Below are 21,213 nucleotides of genomic sequence, written 5' to 3' on the forward strand. Positions count from 1 at the left end.
AAGGCTCTGAAGCAAGGCGAAAGCCTCCATAACTTTCGTTTTATTTCTACGTGTCATTTTCATCTCTTTTGGGTTAAGAGTGAAGCTATGACTCGGTTTTACTTTCACAGAGCCTAAAGAACAAACAGACAATAGAGCAGGAGAAAGAGCAGGACAATGCAGCACAGAGCGACACACGACGCCCCGTAAAACCTTTTTGTGCGCTGCTGAGATTTTCTCTGTGTAAAGAAGGCGCCAGCAGTGCGCGCAGATTAGAGGGAACGTTGGTTCCGACCAAAGACGCCATTTCAATGCTCACGTGGGCAATGACAGTTAGAGTCGGAGGAGGGAGATCTGAATACAAGCGGTGTTCCGTTGTACTTCTGTGCTAGTCAGTTTGTCTATAACAAAGACCTTGTTTGAGTACAGGGATGTCCATAAGCGCATGCGGCACCAGGACACCCAAGGCCGGAGGTCGGTGATTGACTCGATCAGAATCCAGATACTTTATTAATCCCAGAGGGAAATCCCATCAGCAACAATGAGAAATAAGAATTCGACGAGAAATTCTCCAACGATACGAAAATGACACATTACCGTGGAAACGTCCCAAATTTGCCTCATACATTGACACGCACGCCGGTCGAAAAGGTCAATTGTAACCATGTCGTTGTATTTACCATGTTGCCATGGCAATGGTCGGCATTCCCCATGCAGCTCAAATCGAAACACTTGTGGATGAAAGCCAGGATGAAAGCGGCGTGCGTCGGGGGGGTCAGCTCATCGGCCCGCTTGCGGCTTTAATTCAGGTTGTGTGTTTGTGTGTGTCCTTTATAAATTAAACTGATTTAAAAAAGCTCCAAGTGCAAAATGTCAGAATAAAATGCTTTATTGATAAAACTTTACAAAATAACTTAATTTCACGAGCGTTGAACAAGGACGCGTTCACAGTCGATCAGCGCAGAGCCGGCTTGACGCGGAGCTTCTGCAAGGTCTTCTGTGAAAAGACGTGAGAGGAATGTTGCGTCGTCTCCACCGGCTCTGCCAGAAGACGGCCTTTGAGCGGGCGCTCGGCTTACCCTGTGGAACTCCTTGGCCCTCAGTCGGTTTGCGGCACAAGCCTCCTGCCTGCTCCTGACTGATTTCTGACGTTTCACCTCCTCCAGCTGTTCGTATAGTCTGCACAGACACGCACATTAAAAACAGGAACACTCACACAGCGTGCCACCAACGGTCTCGCAGTACCTCCGAGTTCTCTGGTGCATCTCAGAAACGTGCAGCTGCCTTTGCTCCGTCGTGCAGGTCTGCAGCCGGGAATCACTCGCTGAGGGAACAGACAGAACTCTGTTAGAGACAGAACCTCCACACGAACAACGGCCCTTTCCTTCCGAAATACTGCCTGAAGTACATCTGATACCCGAAGTCCTCTGCCCCGTGGGCCCCGTGGGCCCCGTGGCGCTCTAGAGCCATTCCCGCTGCCACATGGAAGCGACTTGCATTCAAAGCCACGCTTTAATCCTGAACAGCACAAACCCTCATTGTTGAAAACCTTGCCGCGATTGGAGGAGCATGCGAGTGGGAGGAGTCATGTGTGCGTTGCGCACCTGGAGGGGGAGGCTGGGCCTGCTTGACGCCGGTTTGAAGCGGCCCTCCCTTCGACTTGGCGTCGGTCTCAGGCCGTTTCGTCTTACAGGCGGCTGGTGGTTGGGAGCGCCGAGCCGCAGACTGCTGGGCCTTCCCGGCCTTCCCGGCCTTCATCTCCTCCACCCTGCGGGACGATCTCTGCAGCAGAGCGCTGCGTTTCTGCCGGTGGGCCTCCTGCAGGTCTCCGCCAGGACCCCACTCAAAGTCCAGGAGCGTCACTGAACCCACAGGAGGATCAAGGGAGGACGTTACGAGAGGAACCTTTAGATCAATCCGAGCACGGCGAGCATCGCTGTGGTTTTACCGGGATGAGACTCGCTCTTTTCGTCCGGCGTTTCGTCGGGCAGCAATATTAGTCCTGTCCCCTAGAAAACATTTGTTTAGCGATCAGAGAACTTCCTGCTGCTGATTGTTAGCTCTTAAACGTTTCGTTGGGTGCCATTTGCGTGACTGGACATTCACCTCCCTCTCCTGTCCTCGCTCTCTTTCATCCATCATCTCATCTGAAGATTTGTCCCCCCAAACGTCCTCGTCCTCAGCGCTGGTCTCTTTGTCCCGCAGCGTGTCGTCCGTCAGGCTCAGGAGTGTGATCTCAGACTGCTCCAGGATTCCCTGACAGACGGGGAGCGATGACGAGCACACACCGGCAGGCGCCTCCGGCAGCGCAGTCAGCTCCACTTCGGTCCTCAAGGTGGGAGACGCCGCCGGGACAGAGTCACCGGGACGGGACTGGGAGGAACCGGTCCCGTGGCTGGGCGGTTCCTCGGTTCGTAGCCGCTCCAGGGACCGCCCGGACTCAGACCCATCACTGTCGGGTTCCGGTTCTTCAGAGGCTGCGGGAGCGCCGTGACCCCGCGTGGCCTCCTGCCCTTCAGGAGAGTCGGGCAGGCTGTTTCCTGGCAGCTCAAAGGTCATGGAGGGCTCGAGCGTTTCGTTGTGGGTGACCTCGGCCAGCAGCGGGTGGAACGAGTCGGCGCCTGGGACGCACAGAGTGGACCGTTAAATATTCAATCACTAACGTCTGATGAGCCCAGAGCGGAACTCTAGACCCTGAAGGCGTTCTCCGGGGTCAAAGGTCACATATTATACCCGTTTACCAACAAGTTAACGCAGCTCCCAGACACTCGTGAGAAATATCCGAGTCTTTGGCAGGGACTCATTTTCAGCCCTGGAGTTTCATTGACCCGCCCACTTTAGGTCACGACCTATGATGATTAAAATCGTGTAATTATGACCTCACATGTAAAGACGACAACAGCGTCCCTCATGTCTGTCTCAAACAGATGCTGCAGGACAGCGTCCCTCATTTCTGTCTCAAACAGATGCTGCAGGACAGCGTCCCTCATGTCTGTCTCAAACAGATGCTGCAGGACAGCGTCCCTCATTTCTGTCTCAAACAGATGCTGCAGGACAGCGTCCCTCATGTCTGTCTCAAACAGATGCTGCAGGACAGCGTCCCTCATTTCTGTCTCAAACAGATGCTGCAGGACAGCGTCCCTCATTTCTGTCTCACACAGATGCTGCAGGACAGCGTCCCTCTTTCCTGTCTCACACAGATGCTGCAGGACAGCGTCCCTCATTTCTGTCTCAAACAGATGCTGCAGGACAGCGTCCCTCATGTCTGTCTCAAACAGATGCTGCAGGGCAGCGTCCCTCATGTCTGTCTCAAACAGATGCTGCAGGACAGCGTCCCTCATTTCTGTCTCAAACAGATGCTGCAGGACAGCGTCCCTCATGTCTGTCTCAAACAGATGCTGCAGGACAGCGTCCCTCATTTCTGTCTCAAACAGATGCTGCAGGACAGCGTCCCTCATGTCTGTCTCAAACAGATGCTGCAGGACAGCGTCCCTCATTTCTGTCCCAAACAGATGCTGCAGGACAGCGTCCCTCATTTCTGTCTCACACAGATGCTGCAGGACAGCGTCCCTCTTTCCTGTCTCACACAGATGCTGCAGGACAGCGTCCCTCATTTCTGTCTCAAACAGATGCTGCAGGACAGCGTCCCTCATGTCTGTCTCAAACAGATGCTGCAGGACAGCGTCCCTCATTTCTGTCTCAAACAGATGCTGCAGGACAGCGTCCCTCATGTCTGTCTCAAACAGATGCTGCAGGACAGCGTCCCTCATTTCTGTCTCAAACAGATGCTGCAGGACAGCGTCCCTCATTTCTGTCTCACACAGATGCTGCAGGACAGCGTCCCTCTTTCCTGTCTCACACAGATGCTGCAGGACAGCGTCCCTCATTTCTGTCTCAAACAGATGCTGCAGGACAGCGTCCCTCGTTTCTGTCTCAAACAGATGCTGCAGGACAGCGTCCCTCATTTCTGTCTCAAACAGATGCTGCAGGACAGCGTCCCTCATGTCTGTCTCAAACAGATGCTGCAGGGCAGCGTCCCTCATGTCTGTCTCAAACAGATGCTGCAGGACACCGTCCCTCATTTCTGTCTCAAACAGATGCTGCAGGACAGCGTCCCTCATTTCTGTCTCAAACAGATGCTGCAGGACAGCGTCCCTCATGTCTGTCTCAAACAGATGCTGCAGGACAGCGTCCCTCATTTCTGTCTCAAACAGATGCTGCAGGACAGCGTCCCTCATGTCTGTCTCAAACAGATGCTGCAGGACAGCGTCCCTCATTTCTGTCTCAAACAGATGCTGCAGGACAGCGTCCCTCATTCCTGTCTCAAACAGATGCTGCAGGACAGCGTCCCTCATTTCTGTCTCAAACAGATGCTGCAGGACAGCGTCCCTCATTTCTGTCTCAAACAGATGCTGCAGGGTCAAACCGGAATGTCCTACCTTTGGTCCCCTCTGTGGACGGGCCCATGAGACTGCTCTGGCTCCCCGGTGTCTGGACCTGTGGATCCAGACCTGGGACGGACCCGCTGTATGACGGCGCGTTGGTCCCTTCACCTGCAAGCAGCAGGTCAGGTGAACTGGACGGCTCCCCCCGGCACATGAGCCCGTTTCTATTCCCGTTTCTATTCCCGTTTCTGTTCCCGCTACATATTCTGGAACGCCCCGGCTGGTCCAGACCGGACACCCTTTACCTGAGCTCCCACCGCGCTGAGCCGCAGACTCGTCCCACTCCCCAACCAGCGGTCTCAGTCGACTCTCCTCCTGGCCTCCGTCCAACCACGTGGTCGTCTGCTCCGCCGCCACCTGACCCGCGTCGGAGCCCCGCCCACCGGACCGTGGGCTGAGGCGGCTCATCATCCGAGTCAGAGTGGAATCCCATCCACCCTGATCCGAGCTCAGCGACGCCGGCCGACCCGGCAGCTGACCAATCGCAGAGGAGTGAGCGGACGGTTGTCCAACCAGCTGCTCCACAGACGGGCCCCGACAGGAGGGCGGGTCCGCCGGCTGGCCAATCAGAGGCCCGAACGAGTCCTGCTCTTGGCCGTCAGCCAGCGACGGTTCATCTAGGAAGTTCTCCAGGGCTGGGTTGACGGCGCCGACCCATTCCTAGCACAAACACGAGACCGACACACCGTCACCGACCCGATCGGCGCACGCATCACAAAGCACGATTTACGATCCTTTCAAGCACAAGTCAAAGGCTTGCCGGTCACTGACCAGACGGCTCCTCCGCGAGGGAGGAGAGCGACGAAGATGAAGAGGGTCTTCATCCTCCTCTCTCCTCGGTCCCGGCTCCTCCGCGTGCGAGTATCCGGCATCTGCGCGCCAGCAGAGGGAGCGTGACACACGAGCACCAGGACGACCAGCGGCCCGTACCAGCGGTCCGTACCAGCGGTCAGTACCAGCGGCCCGTACCAGCGGCCCGTACCAGCGGCCCGTACCAGCGGCCCGTACCAGCGGCCCGTACCAGCGGTCAGTACCAGCGGCCCGTACCAGCGGCCCGTACCAGCGGCCCGTACCAGCGGCCCGTACCAGCGGCCCGTACCAGCGGCCCGTACCAGCGGTCCGTACCAGCGGCCCGTACCAGCGGCCCGTACCAGCGGTCAGTACCAGCGGCCCGTACCAGCGGCCCGTACCAGCGGCCCGTACCAGCGGTCCGTACCAGCGGTCCGTACCAGCGGCCCGTACCAGCGGCCCGTACCAGCGGCCCGTACCAGCGGCCCGTACCAGCGGTCCGTACCAGCGGCCCGTACCAGCGGTCCGTACCAGCGGCCCGTACCAGCGGTCCGTACCAGCGGTCAGTACCAGCGGTCAGTACCAGCGGTCAGTACCAGCGGTCCGTACCAGCGGTCCGTACCAGCGGTCCGTACCTGCAGGCCTCCCGGCGGCGCCGAGCGACGCGTCGAGCTCTTTCGTGCATCTGTCTATGATCCCCTCGACGCTGCTCTCAGTAAACGGAGCGTCGGCGGCCCGACCAGGAAACGCAGCAGCCGAGCGCTCCTCAGAACCGGAGCTTCGAACGGATGGCGGCGAGACGTCGAGTAAAGCCGCTTCCTGTCCTTGTTCCAGAAAAGAGCAGCCGATTCAGGCTCTAACAGAGTTCTAAATACGACGAGTACAACGCACGATTCCTGCGCATCTCATTTTGTCATCAGCAGAGTTAATATTCCCAGATTTACTCACAAATCAAACCAATTTGTATTCAACTAATAACGAGCAGGCCAGGTCAAAGGTCAAAGGGATTTAAACGCATCACGACCTGAGCGCCAGCGGAAGGTCACTCACCAGGGGTCACGATTTGCTCAGGATCAGTGGTGACGTAGCTCCCGGTGGAGACGGAGGAGAGGCCGTCCGGATCCGGAGGCCTTTGTGTCGATTGAGCCTGACGTGCACGCGCGCGCACACACACACACACACACACACACAAACACACACACACACACACACACACACAAACACACACAAACACACACAAACACACACACACACGCGCGTTAGGATCATTTTAAAATGTTCAGAAAAATGACTGACATTTGTTTATGACTGAGCTCAGTTCAAGTGTAAAAACCATCATGGAAGGTATTTATTAAATACACTTCAGAACAGAAAGTTCACATCATTGCTCAGTAGAGACACACACACACGCACACGCGCACACACACACACACACACACGCACACACACACACACACACACAAAAGGCTTCTCAAGCATAATCATAGGCCGAGGCAGAAACTACTCCGGCATCAGATTTGGCTGCTTTTCATCATTGATCCACAACATGTGAATCTCAGAGGGTAAATAAAAACACACCGCAGGGACATTTATGTACTTGTACCACGATGATGTAAATAAAAACACACCGCAGGGACATTTATGTACTTGTACCACGATGATGTAAATAAAAACACACCGCAGGGACATTTATGTACTTGTACCACGATGATGTACTTCTCTGGATTACCTCTGTGGAGGATCTGTAGCTGGTGACGGCAGCACCAGAGTATTCAGCTCCTCTCCCAGAGTCAGAGGAAAGTGGTGAGAATAACCTTGAATCTGGGTGGGGGGGGGGGGAGGGGGGCGGGTTCCACCCCAAGAGGAACAATAAATGAGTGTTCATTTACCCCAATTACGGTCTAACCATAAAGGGCCCGCCACCTACCGGGACTCGCTTCCGCTCCCAACAGCAGCCTCTCTCTCCAGATGAAGGATCTCTCCGAGCTCGCTCTGGAATCAAACAGACTTTCAGCGCTGCGCCTCCCGCTGGACAAAGACGGCGTCCGGAGCGTCCCGTCAGACGACGCTGATGCGGATTCTGCGTGTGCGTCCCAGTCCACAGAACGAGAGAGCGCCTTCACGTCGTCCTCTGGAGATCACACATGCAAGAACCAATCAGCGGACCCGTCTTCCCGGCTCGGCGTGTACTTGCGTCGGGGCCGAGCTGACCCATGGCGTGGCTGGCGCGGCAGGCGTCGACCGGCGTCTCCACCTCTGGAATGACACTGAGCTCGTGTTGGTCAGTCCAACCCAGTCTCAGGCGGGTTCTTGGAGGCTGTGCTGCACGAGGAGGAGGAGGGAGGAACCCTGAGGGGGGGGGCGATGCCGAAGCTGCAGCGGGAACATTGAGAGGGAAACGAAATGACTGATTTCCACTGGTGGAGGCGCGGCTGCGCTGCTGCGGCGCCGCATCCAAACACGGACCCTGACCCTGAAACAGCAACACGGGCGACTCGAGTAGAGCGCGAGCAGAGCGCGAGTAGAGCGCTAGCAGAGCGCGAGTAGAGCGCTAGCAGAGCGCGAGTAGAGCGCGAGCAGAGCGCGAGTAGAGCGCTAGCAGAGCGCTAGCAGAGCGCGAGCAGAGCGCGAGCAGAGCGCGAGCAGAGCGCGAGCAGAGCGCGAGCAGAGCGCGAGCAGAGCGCGAGCAGAGCGCGAGTAGAGCGCTAGCAGAGCGCGAGTAGAGCGCTAGCAGAGCGCTAGCAGAGCGCGAGTAGAGCGCTAGCAGAGCGCTAGTAGAGCGTGAGTAGAGCGCTAGTAGAGCGCTAGTAGAGCGCTAGTAGAGCGCTAGCAGAGCGCGAGTAGAGCGCGAGCAGAGCGCGAGTAGAGCGCGAGCAGAGCGCGAGTAGAGCGCGAGTAGAGCGCGAGTAGAGCGCTAGTAGAGCGCTAGTAGAGCGCTAGTAGAGCGCGAGTAGAGCGTTAGCAGAGCGCTAGCAGAGCGCTAGTAGAGCGCGAGCAGAGCGTTAGCAGAGCGCTAGTAGAGCGTTAGCAGAGCGCGAGTAGAGCGCGAGTAGAGCGCGAGTAGAGCGCGAGTAGAGCGCGAGTAGAGCGCGAGTAGAGCGCGAGTAGAGCGCGAGTAGAGCGCTAGCAGAGCGCGAGTAGAGCGCTAGTAGAGCGCTAGCAGAGCGCGAATAGAGCGCTAGCAGAGCGCTAGGAGAGCGCGAGTAGAGCGCTAGCAGAGTGCTAGTAGAGCGCGAGTAGAGCGCTAGTAGAGCGCGAATAGAGCGCTAGCAGAGCGCTAGGAGAGCGCGAGTAGAGCGCTAGTAGGGCGCTAGCAGAGCGCTAATCAGTGTGTCCGTTACCCTGCGCGGCTTCGTTGAATGGCGTTCGCCGAGGGGAGCCGACTTCCTTCCGAGGCTCCTCCAGGTGTGATAAAGTTCCTCCGTTCGTCTCCTCGATGGCTCTCAGCAGCGAAGCGAGCAACTTCAGACGGGCCTGAGCCGTCTCCGAAACAGACGCCTCACCGGAAGCCTCCGAGGCCGGCTGGGGGCGAGAAGACAAAGACGGGACGCCGCCTTCCATCCTTCAGCTCGGAACGTATTTGACAGCAGATTCACCTTCGTCTTCACTCGGGGTCCGCGCAGAACGAGGAGCAGAAGCGTCACTTACCTGCGCACCGGTCGGACTCGGACCATGCAGAGTCTCTCGTGTCCTCTGCTGCAGGACCCCTTTGTGGGTCTCCCGTCTGCATCCCGCCATGCTGGCCTCTCTGGAGCTAAGAGATCCGGTCCACACAGGGTCCGGTGGCGAGGTCCAGCCCGGACCCGCGGGTGTGATCTCTGCAACGGTCGGTCTAACGGCGCGGCTGGGGTCAGAGGTCGGCTGACTGGTGACAGAGAAGGCTCCGCCTCTCTCTGGAAGGTGCTTCTGGGTCATCGTGGCGTCCGTCTGAATCAGAGCCTGTAATCGCTCCTTCTGTCGCCTGATCTGCTCCACCTCCACCTCCAGCCTCCTCCTCTCCTCTTCTCGTCTCCCCTGCTGCAGCTCCGCAGCCTCCCTCCGTCCCAGCACCCATTCCCGAGCCTGCCGAAGCTCCCGCCGCTTCCTCTCCGCGCCTTCCACAGAGCCGTGTGGCGAGGCCCCGGCTCCAGATGCTGGCTGGAGCGGGAACAACTCATCTCTGGGGACCGGTGAAGGTCGGACGCTCTCTGGAAGGTGCTTCGTCACTCGCTCCATTATGCTATCCGTCAGCCAGGCAGAGTCACCTGATCTCCGGGCGCCAGGACTCCCTGAGATCGATTCCTCTAAGGGGCGGAGCATCGAGGAGCCTTCTCTTAGACGGCAGGGCTGGGGAGGAGGAGACGACGAGCCAGAACCTCCTGTGGGCACCTCCAGCGGGGGTCTGCGTTTGTCAGGATTGCATGGCAGAGCGCCGCCGGGCCCACCGGACCCGCTGTAACGGCTTTGTAGAGCTCGCTGGTATTCCTCCAGGCGCTGGCGAGCTACTTCCACCGACCTCCGGTGAATCCTACAGAACAGAGGGCGGCCCAATCAGTAACAGCCCCATCCCATGCAGCTCTAAACGGACCCTTTTGATTTGTCCAGCTGTTAGAGGCTGCAGCAACGCAGCGCAGACCGACGTCGGGCTACCGAGACCGGTTCAGATCTACGTTCTTGATCAACTGCATGAAACCGGAGCTCATCTTCAGGTTTTCAAAGCACCTGTTTTGTTCCAGCAGCCGCTCCTGGTACTCCAGAATCTTTCTGGAGGGGTCACCTTCACCTGGAGGAGTCGCCAGCTGCAGAGCAGAGACGGGGTAAAGTTCAAAGGTAAGAACACAGAGATGGGCCTTCTGACCTTGGCTTGGACAGATCCTGACCGCCGAGCTGCTACATGAAGACAGCACGAGCAGCAGCCTACCTCGGTGACTTCCTGCTCACCGACAGGCTCCCCTGGTTGGTCGACAGGTACTTCCTGGGTCACGGCAGCCTTCAGAGCTTCTCGCTCATGCTGGGCCTCCAGGAGAATCTCCTCCAGCCTGGCCCTTTGCTCCTCCAGCTCCTGCAGCAAAGCCAGCTGTTGCTGCATCTCCTTCTGTCGCTCCTCTTCCTGGACGGGACAAGAAAGTCCAGTTTCTCGGCTGAATTGGAGACAAACGCCGCCCACTGATCATAAACACTCCCAGCTCGGCTTCAGCTTGGACCAAAGGAGAACGCAACTCATTCTGTCAAGGACAGTGCAGGCCGAGACTCGATAGCTTCACAGAAGAACGCCGGCCCCGGCAGCTCCTCGCTTTGTTCTGACAGAGAGGCTCCGTTTGCCCGGATTCCTCATTGTGTTCAGCTTCACTTCTTTTTGTATTGGATCAGAAACGGGGAACTCGCTCCAGCTTTCAATCTGGGTATCACATGGGCCTTTACCAAAGTTAGGCCTGCCCATTTTCCCGCTTCCCAACTGATGGACTGTCTAACTCAGCCCATCCACCAGACGCCAACGCCTTAAAGCCTACCCGAGGCTTCAAACAGTCCTGCCCTCCGTCAGAGCGGGAAGCAGCAAATACCCCTTTGGTGCCCTCTTCTGTACATCTTTGGATCCTGCGGGTCGATACAGGAAGTAGAACATCTGCTGCAGTAGATTGTTCCGTTGTCTCCGGGGCTGGTGGACGTAAACAAAGTACAAAGAGAAAAAAACTACTTACACAGCATACATCTGGACTTTGTAAATGGGTTAACCGAGGAAACACAGCAGCAACGTTGACCCGCCCACCGTTCAGACGATAGAACTATGTCACGCCGCAATAATAAATATTACTAATGCTGTACTTATTAGAAACATTTAGATAAAAAGGAGGAAATAATGAAAACGAAGGCAGCAAGGTAGGAAGAGTCACCGGCATCGAGAGAGAAACGACCACGCTGCTGATCAGCGAGACTCACGAGTCGGGTGGGACGGCTCGAGGGGCGCCGCAGCTGCTCCTCCGTCTTTGTCCCCGCTGGTCAGAGAGCCCGTGTCAATGGTCGAGTCCCGCTCTGGGATCTGATCAGGAGTGGCCGTTGGGGAGTCAGCTCCGGAGACGTGGCCGTCGCGTTCGGCCCAATCGTTCCTCTGACTCCGGACACGCTGCAGGAGTTTCTTCAACGCCCTGCGAGGCGCCGCTTCGGAGGAGTTCACTACGAGTAACGAAACGACGCGCTTTCAAGAGAGGCGAGACAAGCTAAACGAGACGGAGCGCGAATTCATGACTAGCAAACGTACCTTCATCTCGTCCTATCAGGGGACGCCACAGCAACCCAACGTCCTCCACCTCACCCTGTCCTTTGCATCGTCCTCCCCAACACCAGCCACTCTCATGTCCTCCCTCACTATGTCCATGTCTCTTCTCCTGGGTCGTCCTCTAGTCCTGTCCTTTGCATCGTCCTCCCCAACACCAGCCACTCTCATGTCCTCCCTCACTATGTCCATGTCTCTTCTCCTGGGTCGTCCTCTAGTCCTGTCCTTTGCATCGTCCTCCCCAACACCAGCCACTCTCATGTCCTCCCTCACTACGTCCATGTCTCTTCTCCTGGGTCGTCCTCTAGTCCTGTCCTTTGCATCGTCCTCCCCAACACCAGCCACTCTCATGTCCTCCCTCACTACGTCCATGTCTCTTCTCCTGGGTCGTCCTCTAGCCCTGTCCTTTGCATCGTCCTCCCCAACACCAGCCACTCTCATGTCCTCCCTCACTACGTCCATGTGTCTTCTCCTGGGTCGTCCTCTAGTCCTGTCCTTTGCATCGTCCTCCCCAACACCAGCCACTCTCATGTCCTCCCTCACTACGTCCATGTCTCTTCTCCTGGGTCGTCCTCTAGTCCTGTTCCCTGGCTGTTCCATCCTCAGCATCCTTCTACCGATATAGTCCCCGTCTCTCCTCTGGACATGTCCAAACCATCAAAGTCTGGTCTCTCTGACCCTGTCTCCAAAACGTCCAACCTTCACTGTCCCTCTTATTGTCTCATTTCTAATCCTGTCCAAACTGGACACCCCCAAGGAGAACCCCAGCATCTTCATCTCCTCTACTCGAATGTGTTTTTATATTTCCAGGTATCTGAACTGCTTTCATGTCAACGCTAAACAGAAACTGTCTTTTTATATGCAACACTGCAGAAATGTTTATTGGCAGATGAAGAAATGCCGTAAAATAAAAACATTTTCAAAAACCTAAATTGTTTGTACTGATGTGAAAAACATGCAAAGTGAACAAAGGGAACCATTGATCTTTCGGTTTCACCATCCTTTGATGAAAGAGCATCCGTTTTTGAAGGTTGTTCAAGTCATCTGTGAACGTAGCTTCCTCCGCTCCGTCAGGCTCTTCGTGTAATTCCAGACGTTGCGACCAGGGCTCTGTGGGGGGGGGGGGGGGCTTTGTCTGGGAGAGACCTGGACGATGCTGCAGAACTACTTTGTGTCCTGCCATGGTGGGTGCCCGTTCCCAGCGCAGGCTAAGCCCCCCAGGCAGCAGATCATGACTGATTCCAGCTACGTGAGGAACTGACGGTTATCAGGGCCCGCTTGGTGGAACTGGTGAATCCGGATTATAAACCTACAAAATCCCTGACATTGTGCAAGTCGGCTAGAAGAATATGGCTCATGAGAAGATTTAACTTTGTAAATCTATATTCAAATCATTCATACTTTGCAGCATTTCTTCACACTTTTGCACGGTGCTCCTTATATCTCCCATTAAAGTGTGCTTCTTAAAACGTGTGTGTGCGTGCGTGTGTGCGTGTGTGTGCGTGTGTGAGACGCTCGTCTTCACCTGGAGCAGATGCTTCCTGCCCGATGCGAGGTTGTGTATTCTCTTTCACGCCTGTGGACCCTTCGTCGAGCGTGACGTCCAGCTCTTGGTCCTGACTGGCAGTGGAGAGAGCGGGCAGAGGCTCCGGCACCAGCTGGACCACCAGGTCACCTTTGACCCCTGAGATCAGACGGTGTCAAGGTTTGGAAGCTCCAATAAACCTGCCCTGTTGGTTCATCTCCCACCACATTTACAGTTAAACATCGCACCGCCGAAGTCCTTACTCCTCTCTCCGGTACACATGTCCTCAAAGGCGAACTGGAGCTCCCTCTGGAACTCCTCGCTAGCCTCCCGTCTCTTGCAGAGAGGCTGGGAGATCTGAGGAGGCATCTGTGACACCCGCCGTCTCCTCCTCAGCAGGTCCGTCTGCTGCATGTGTTCCAGTTCAACAAGAAAGCGCTCACGATCCTAAAGGTCACAGAGAGGTTAAGGGCAAAGAACATCATCATCAATATTTCTTGTTTCCTGAACTCTAAACGAAAACGTCTATTAGGAATATTAATGAGCGTTTTGGGTCCTACCTGCTCCAGGTGCTCCCTCTTCAGCGCCAGCGTCCCTCTGAGGCGAGCCTTCTCAAGCTGCTCTTCCCTCTTCCTCTTTTCCTCCCTCTGCAGGTCGTCCAGTCTCCTCTCCTCTAGTCCTGCTCCTTCGTGGGCACTGGGCTGTGGAGTGGGCACACGTACCAGCTTACACAGCGCTGATGGAAACCAGTGCAATGCATCCACTGCTGAGGGCTCACCTGTTCGGCCCCCGCCTCTCGGTCCACTATGCCCTCTGGGACGGGGTAACGCGTGGAAGCGAAGGCACTCGTACCAAATCTTTTTAGGACGTGTGGTTTCTTGGACTCGATGACCGGCTTCAATGAGAAACGATAAAGTTACGTTAACGTTTCACTGCGTTTCATGTTGCTATGAGACAACTGCCCCACGAGAGAGTTCCTTCAGATCAAACATGCCAAATATTTATCATATTGAATAGAAAATGAGCACAAAAATAAAAAGCACGATTTAGCCATCTCTTTTTCTCCTGCGTCGGTAGCAAGTCCCGTTTGTTTGGGACCATAACAAACGGGCTCAAGCCGGTTTGACGGCAGGTGAACAGGATTTGTGAACTCGCACTTCAACCCACAACCATTCTAGTGCCCGATGACTTATCGGTCACATTCCTGATTCGTTCAGGCCCCAAACCGATTACATCTTGCGAAGCGTTAAGTCTGCCCACAGTGTCAGTACTGGCTGTAAAGGAGATTTATCTTTCACAGTAGTTTACTTGAATAGTAAAATGGATGCTTCAAACCATCAATCCACTCAAAGCAACCCCCCCCCAGAATACGAGAACCCTGATTTTCTCATCACGCTAATCACCTGGACGCTGCTCGGCCGAGGCGGCGGGAGGTTCGCCACTTTTGCTGCTCGTTCCTTTTCTGTCTGTAAGGCAAGCTTCCTTGCATCAACGGATCTACAGAAAAACGAAGGTGTCGACTGAATGTTTGTTCAGTGTGGCGGCATTGAAACATGGAGGTTTGTGATGCTGCTCACCGGCATCGTCGCTCATGTTCTTTAAGCCTCTGGGATTTGAGCTCCTTCAGGGCTTCACGATAACGCTCCTCTGCTTTGAGGTGATCTTCCTCCTCCTTCCGAGCCATGGCAGCCAAGTCGGGTTCCTTCACGTAAATTAGTAACAATCATATCGCTAATTTAATGATTTGGACCATTTAAAATTGGAGGAAAATCCCCCTCAATTTAGCATCTCAAAATCTTAATTTAAATGTCTCAATTCCTATTACATCCTGTCTCCGTTAATAAAATGTGTGTACCGTCTAACAACCTTTCTGCTTCAGACCAACGCTATCTTACATTTTCTTTGGCACTCCGGTGTCCCTGGCCGACCAGTCTGAGACTCTCCTGGTACAAGTTCTGCAGCGCGTTTAGTTTCTCTCTTTGCCGGCACTCCCAGTCCTCCCTGAGCTCCTGCCCCAGTCGCTGCAGCTCACGCTGCCGCCTGCGCTCCACTTCTTGGCGAATATGCAGCGCAATGTCTCGCTGTTGTTCCCGCACCTGGATGACAAAGCAAAAAATATATATATATACACACCTCATGTATTAAGAACACTAATTGGTTTGAAAACTATCAATTCATATTTCCTCGTTTGGCATGCTTGCCTTTAAGAAGCCTAGAAAATAAAACAAGATGCTCCCAAATGTGCCCCACTTGAGCCTCGTCTAAGAATTATTCATGACTTAAAACAAAAACCCTGGTGTAAAGTAGAGATCCAATAAATTCACAGTGATATTAACACCAAATTATAATCTGCATTGCCACAGAATACACGACATTCTAAAAATAATAATAAATAACTACCTTATACAGCAGAGCAGAACTTTTGGGCAGCAAATCAATTTATATCAGAACTGTCTTCCTACAGATGAATATGGTGAAAAATAATACCTGCTAATACGGTCTCAACTTGCTATTCTGACAAAAACAATGACTTTTACGGGAAGCTTTCTGTGGGTCAGTCTCTTATTTTTCTGAATTGATGTTTAAACATACTCCAGATCAACCAAAAAGGCTGCAGCCATGCACCGACGGGCCTACACGCCATACCGGACTCGTTTATGCGTTTATACTAGGGGTGGGACATTAACGCGTTAATTACAATTAATTAATAAGAAGGGCGTTAATTAATTCAAAATATTAACGCATTTTAACGCAGTTTGCATGTCAAAACACCCGGAACGTTTGTCAGTTCACCATGTTCTGGTACGCCACTTACCGTATTTTCACACCCATAGGACGCACCTAAAAGTCTTAGATTTTTTTCAAAATGTGCAGCGCGTCCATTGGTCCGCGCGGCCTATTTGTTGTTGTAAGACGGACTCAGTCAGGCGCCTGGCGGAGTGATACGCGACGCGCTCCACCACAGTAAACTATTATGGCGTGTTGACGGAAGTGGCTGCCGGTCCCGCAGCAGAACACGGGAATAGAGCAGCGGAGAGAGAATCCAGCATTAATGAATCAATGGAGGAAGAGGAGGAAGCAAGAAGAAGACCTGCAGCAACTCAGCTCCTGAGATCTGCGACTCCGTGCGCGGCGATCTCACCGATACGGTCTAGACCGGAGTGAAGCAAGCTAACGCGCTAACGGGCTAACTAGCAAGCTAGCTTAACATCGTCATCCCCGGTGGATTAACCAAAGAACTCCAGCCGTTCAACGTTAAACTGCGAGCTGCGTGGGAGCGCTGGACGACAGACGGAGAACACAGTTCCACTCAGAGTGGAAGGCAGTGCAGCGCCACAGTTTGACTGGATTGTAGCTGCTTCGGCTAACTGTCTGCTAGCATTGTTGTTCGCTTCATTTCCGAGGCGCCGACGCCGCCGCACGGAAAGTGACTGGCAATGAAGAAAGAGGCCGGCATGTTTGACGAGATCTAGCGCAGCTGTTCAGTACAGAAACAGAGGATGAGGACTTTGATGGGTTTGATTAATGACTCTGTTTTGCTCCGGCTCTATTTCTTAAAACGCGCACCAGTATGCTTGTTTGATTGATGACGATTAAAGATGTGAGTACCAAACTCAGTTTTGCTCCTGCTTTATTTTGCGCACCTATCATGCCGGCGCCTTTTGAGCCGCGCGCCCTTTGTATGTTTGAAATACCGAAAAATCAGCTGTTAATGAGACTGCGGCGAATCAGCAGGTGCGTCATAAGGTCGTGAAAATACTGTATACTGACGCACACAGTCCCAGGCCGGCTTGGGGACGAATGGAGACGGGAGAGAGTAGTTTTGGAATGTATTTGGTCCGTGCCTGGATTCCGTAGTCACGTGATGACGTAGGCACGTTAGCTTGTTGTGTGCGCCGATGTAGCATGTAGCTCCGTGACTGACTGCGCCTCATTAAAAGATAAGTTTGTTCCTGAATCTGCCTCCTCCTTCCTACCATCCGTAGAGGTGAAAGACAAACAACTCTGCTGGACGGTAAATTCATTTTCAAAAAACGACCAGATGGGGGAATAGACAAAGCCACCGTGTATTGCAAACGATGCAAAAAAGAGTTTATCATTTAAATGCTAAACATGTCGCAGCTAGCACAGAAACGGCTCGCGCTAGCGGTTCTGCTCAGCAGCAACTTGACCAAATGACAAACGGATTTAGACGGAAAATGAGCAAGTAAACGTCGGAAACAGACGAATTCACTCGCAAAGCGGGTCGCCAAAGACGGTAGACCGCTATCAGTGGTAGAAGACAAAGGCCTACAAGATGTGCTACGGACAGCTGCGTGTGATGAAACCTTTGAAATGCCGTGCAGAAAGACTATTTCAAGCAAAATTCTGCAACTGTACTTACCTTTGTTTACAGTTTTGAAATGAAATGAAATTAGCAGCCATTAAATGAGCTTCAGTCAAAAGTCATGTCTGTGTGTATTATTTGATAAGTCGTCCAATACAATTTATTTGCATAAAAAAAATGTTGCTTTTGAGGAAATTATGGTCATGCGATTAATTTCGATTAATTAATTACAAAGCATATAGTTAATTAGCTAAAAAAAATTAATCGAGTCCCACCACTAGTTTATACACACAAACAAGCCCCGGTGTGTGTTAGCAGCGCCGCAGGAAGCACCTTGCTAGGGACAAAGAGTCAGTCCGTCGTTGTCGCGGAGCCGCCATTACCTGCTGGATTCTGAGCCTTCTCCTCCGTTCCCGCTCCTCCCGTACCAGCCTGGCCTCCTCGTTGGGACTCGGCCGGACTCCGGACACTTTCCTCCTCATTCTCCTCAGGATTTATCGCCACACTTCTCCCAGCAGCGGAACGCAGACAGCAGCTTCGTCGGCCATGCTAACTCGGGCCTGCTAGTTCCAGCCCGCTGCTAGCATTCACAGACCACGTGACTAAAACACGACAAAACCTACGCGTCCAGAACTACCGGAACGTCGTTTAACGTCCGACTAGAGTATCCGCGCCATCCTGAAAACCCAAAGCGGGACGGTTTTCGTCTTACAGGAACGTCACATCCGGTAGTTTAAACTGCCCGGCCCGCCGGTTCCGGTCGACTACTTTGGTTCCGACCCACCTTGCGTGAGTCGGAAAGCATTTTGAAACACAAAATATATTCCAATAATACACGATGACTTCATCTACACGCTAAAACTGTACTTAAATTATAATTAAATCACCTTTATGAAATTGCGACGAGCCTCTGAGTCTTCGGCGGGATTTTATTGCTCGTCGTGCACGCAAGTCACGCACGAGTTCATCCCAGTCTGGCGCGTCTCGTTCTGGCATGTGGATGAAACGCAGAGCACTGATTTATCGTTTTACTCAGTTAGGTTAAAAACAGTGAAAGCAACCGTCATCATTGTAGGATTAGTATATTTATTCTTATTAAATATTTAGCCACAGAGGACTTTAAGGATAGCTCGGCTCTATAGCTGCATTCATCTTACAAACAGATACACCCAGAAATGCATCATAATCTCGCTACATCACGACACTCACGCAAAAGCGGATCCTTTGTGTGTGTGGGAGCAAGTTAGATAAAACTAGAACGCTCCCATAGGTCCGGGCACTGTAATCTTTGTGTGAGTGTCGCGTATTATCTTAACCAAATAAGTGTGCAAATGGACATTTCTCTTTGTGGTAATTATTTATTACAGTCTTCACCATAAAAGTCATTTTATTCACAAGATTATTACTCAATTTTTGGTGCCACTTGTTGAATAATCCCAAAAAGACCTTTTCAAAACGACGATAATTTCCTCACCCAATGAATTGTGATAATCATAATTTACAAGATGCCCTGAGGTGGACTCCTTTCGTTGTGTGCGCGTGTGTCTCTGTGTGTGTGCGTGTGCGTGTGTGTGTGCGTGTCGGGGTAATCGTCCCCGGGTCCCATTATTTAGTTCTTATTTTTTCATATCGTCTGTGGTCAGACTCATGATGATATTTTATTTCAAACTAGTGTCAAAACAAAAACAATAAAGTTTCGTTTTGGTTTAATTCTGGTCAGTGTCGTCGTCTTCGCTTCCGCATGACGTCATGACGCAGCACGGTCGTTCACGCGCGTGACGAGTGACAGGTTTGTTTACTGTCTGAGCCTGGAGGGGCGCTGCTAGCACCGCTTTCACACCGTAAACACAACGATTCTTTTAATTTTACAATGTCGCCAGAAGCAAACTTTTGACATTGACACCATTTCACGTTGGACAGAAACGTTTTTATTCCTGTTTTTGTTTTTTTAACGGTTCGCGACTCCTGTTCCGACTACATGGAGGTACCGGGTCCCAATCACCGATGCTAACCTTAGCACGGCTTGATGTAGCCTCCTAGCGGGGGGAACTGATCAGCTTGGTTATTGTTTGTTATTGTTATTGTTCCGAATTACGTTCCTCTTGCCAGTTCCGCGAGGGACACGTCGAAAGCCAATGTAAACATCCTGGTGATTCGCTAGCTCAGCTGTTACTGCTGCTAATGGCACTAGCCAGCTAGCCAGCTAGCCACCAGGGTAGTTGTCGCTGGATGGGGCGGAGTTGTTAGTGCTGCCGTGCGGGCTCGCAGGTCAGATATCAGCTGTTCGAGGACGTTCTCAGACACGATGCTGCGGAGGAGCTGCTGGAAGTCACGACACAAAGCCTGCTGGCTCCCAGCCGGACTGGTGGCCCTCCTCCTGCTCGGCACCAGCCCGGGTGCGTGGAGCAGTGCGGCGGGCTTGGACGCCACAGACGTGTTGCAGAGAGACGCAGCATTTGACGTCACCTACAACGACACGGTTACAAATGAGAACCAAACCATTTATGCTTTCAACCACACCATCTCCCGGAATAAGGTGAGCGAGCCCGCAGAGCACGCACGGTCGCCTTTCTCTCGTGTTCACCCTGGCCTTTGATCTTCAGACGGATGGAGTGCGTGTCTCCGTGGATGTGCTGTCAAAGGGCTCTGACAGCCCCATCCTGTTCGTGGTTCGACAGAAGCAGGCTGTGCTGTCTTTTCAGGTCCCCCTCATCCTGAGAGGCCTGTGAGTACGCCCGCTCTAAACCGCCGGGAAACTGGGAATATCTTTAAATTGTTTTATAACACGCAGTGAAACTCTTTTGAGCTCTTTCCAATCCAGGAGTATTTCTGGTATGCTACCTGGGATTATTGCGTATGTATACTGACGAGTATTTAGTTTTATTTTGTCCTGGTATTAAATTTGACCACTAGGCTTTACATTTGAATGAAATTTGAGCCGGGGTTAGCGTGAAAGTAAGTGCCCTTAAAGCGGAATGTCATCTGGATGATCTTCACATCTTCTGTAACCTGATTTAATCAGATGGATATCCTAACAGGTCAAAGGGTCAGCTGTTTTCTGGCCCACTGTGACGGGGGTCGCTACATCATCTCAGTGTTCAGATAAATCCCAAATGAATCTTTTCAGTTTTACTTCCTCATCTGAGATCCAGCGTTGTGGTTTGCCCGAGCCAAGTTCTTTCAAATACCTCAGATACCTCATCGTTTCACATTCACGTAGACGTTCTGTTCGATTGTCTGTTTGTGTTTCATGATGGGAAATACCCATTTATGGTTCCTTTCAACGCGAGCCTTAACGCTCTTGTGCTTTCTTCCTATCGGTTCGCTTGTCTCTCTTTCTGTCTCCAGCTACCAGAGGAAGTACCCTTACACTCATGTGGGCCGGACGTTGTGCCAGCCTCCGACCCGCGCCGCCTCAGAGACCCAGTACTTCTTTGTGGACGTGTCCACCCTGTCCAGCCAGGGCACAAACTACCAGCTCAGGGTCAGCCGTGTTGAGAGCTTCACGCTGCAGTGAGTGGTGTCTCCTGTAATCACAGGCAGCGTGCGGTAGCCTCCTGAAGCCCAAGCTTCATCGGTCTTTGGTTTAATTACCGACTGGTTACTTTGGCTTTGATTACAGGACAGACAAGAAATTCAGCTTCATGGCGTCACCATCCCAGCCTCAGGTACGCAGCACTGCAGCGCCCAACGGTGGAATGCAGGGTGACGTGCAGCTACACTGACACTGAGGGGGTGAATGACAAGAACCACGCGAGTACAAGCCGACACACGATGGGATTAGGCGCTCTGGGATTGTTCAGCCGGTGTGGAGCAGCAGCATCTTCCTTCTGCTTGTTTCATTTTTGTCTTTTTTGAAACGAGTCAGCCGAGCTGCCCATCCAGCGTTTCGGTTCGT

The 21,213-nt window shown here is 53.1% G+C and overlaps 3 protein-coding genes across 5 annotated transcripts in view; 1 reads left to right on the forward strand and 2 right to left on the reverse strand.

Annotated features, from left to right (window-relative positions):
- Positions 1–850: 850 nt before the first annotated feature.
- On the reverse strand, positions 851–4,867 carry LOC137901551 (transcription initiation factor TFIID subunit 3-like). Of its 3 annotated transcripts, XM_068745593.1 has the most exons (8): positions 4,670–4,867; positions 4,419–4,532; positions 2,086–2,600; positions 1,928–1,988; positions 1,584–1,841; positions 1,225–1,303; positions 1,059–1,158; positions 851–976 (listed from the first exon to the last, which is right to left on the reverse strand). In XM_068745593.1, exons 1-8 carry the CDS (start codon positions 4,833–4,835, stop codon positions 935–937), a joined length of 1,335 nt encoding a protein of 444 aa, XP_068601694.1. In that variant the 5' UTR covers positions 4,836–4,867; the 3' UTR covers positions 851–934. The 3 variants fall into 3 exon arrangements, with proteins under 3 accessions (XP_068601694.1, XP_068601692.1, XP_068601693.1); XM_068745591.1 differs by having other exon boundaries at positions 857–1,158; XM_068745592.1 differs by lacking the exon at positions 4,419–4,532 and having other exon boundaries at positions 857–1,158.
- Positions 4,868–8,534: 3,667 nt separating this feature from the next.
- LOC137901795 (centrosomal protein of 295 kDa-like) lies at positions 8,535–17,907 on the reverse strand. The gene is made up of 14 exons (XM_068745836.1): positions 17,699–17,907; positions 14,884–15,084; positions 14,566–14,690; positions 14,392–14,485; positions 13,767–13,883; positions 13,549–13,689; positions 13,252–13,435; positions 12,989–13,147; positions 11,130–11,363; positions 10,703–10,848; positions 10,114–10,302; positions 9,915–9,991; positions 8,862–9,720; positions 8,535–8,735 (listed from the first exon to the last, which is right to left on the reverse strand). Exons 1-14 carry the CDS (start codon positions 17,795–17,797, stop codon positions 8,535–8,537), a joined length of 2,826 nt encoding a protein of 941 aa, XP_068601937.1. The 5' UTR covers positions 17,798–17,907.
- A 1,556-nt stretch (positions 17,908–19,463) lies between these two features.
- sidt2 (SID1 transmembrane family, member 2) overlaps positions 19,464–21,213 on the forward strand; it is a 14,060-nt gene continuing 12,310 nt past the window's right edge. The window contains exons 1-4 of the mRNA XM_068745837.1: positions 19,464–19,851; positions 19,919–20,040; positions 20,664–20,828; positions 20,938–20,983. Of these exons, the coding sequence (XP_068601938.1) occupies positions 19,621–19,851; positions 19,919–20,040; positions 20,664–20,828; positions 20,938–20,983 (564 nt within the window). The 5' untranslated portion in view covers positions 19,464–19,620. The remainder of the gene's footprint in view (positions 19,852–19,918; positions 20,041–20,663; positions 20,829–20,937; positions 20,984–21,213) is intronic.

This window comes from Brachionichthys hirsutus, chromosome 11 (assembly GCF_040956055.1).
Source record: "Brachionichthys hirsutus isolate HB-005 chromosome 11, CSIRO-AGI_Bhir_v1, whole genome shotgun sequence".
Taxonomy (NCBI): Eukaryota; Metazoa; Chordata; class Actinopteri; order Lophiiformes; family Brachionichthyidae; genus Brachionichthys; species Brachionichthys hirsutus.

Coding starts and splice junctions, on each gene's coding strand:
- LOC137901795 (XM_068745836.1), bottom strand. CDS start 17,797: ATGAGGAGGAAAGTGTCCGGAGTCCGGCCGAGTCCCAACGAGGAGGCC. Junction 13,148..13,251: donor CATGTGTACCGGAGAGAGGA/GTAAGGACTTCG, acceptor GTCTGATCTCAG/GGGTCAAAGGTGACCTGGTG. Junction 8,736..8,861: donor CGAGTCCGACCGGTGCGCAG/GTAAGTGACGCT, acceptor TCTCGCCCCCAG/CCGGCCTCGGAGGCTTCCGG.
- LOC137901551 (XM_068745591.1), bottom strand. CDS start 4,835: ATGATGAGCCGCCTCAGCCCACGGTCCGGTGGGCGGGGCTCCGACGCG. Junction 2,601..4,418: donor GTCCACAGAGGGGACCAAAG/GTAGGACATTCC, acceptor TGTGCGTCCCAG/GCGCCGACTCGTTCCACCCG. Junction 1,989..2,085: donor AGCGAGGACAGGAGAGGGAG/GTGAATGTCCAG, acceptor AATGTTTTCTAG/GGGACAGGACTAATATTGCT.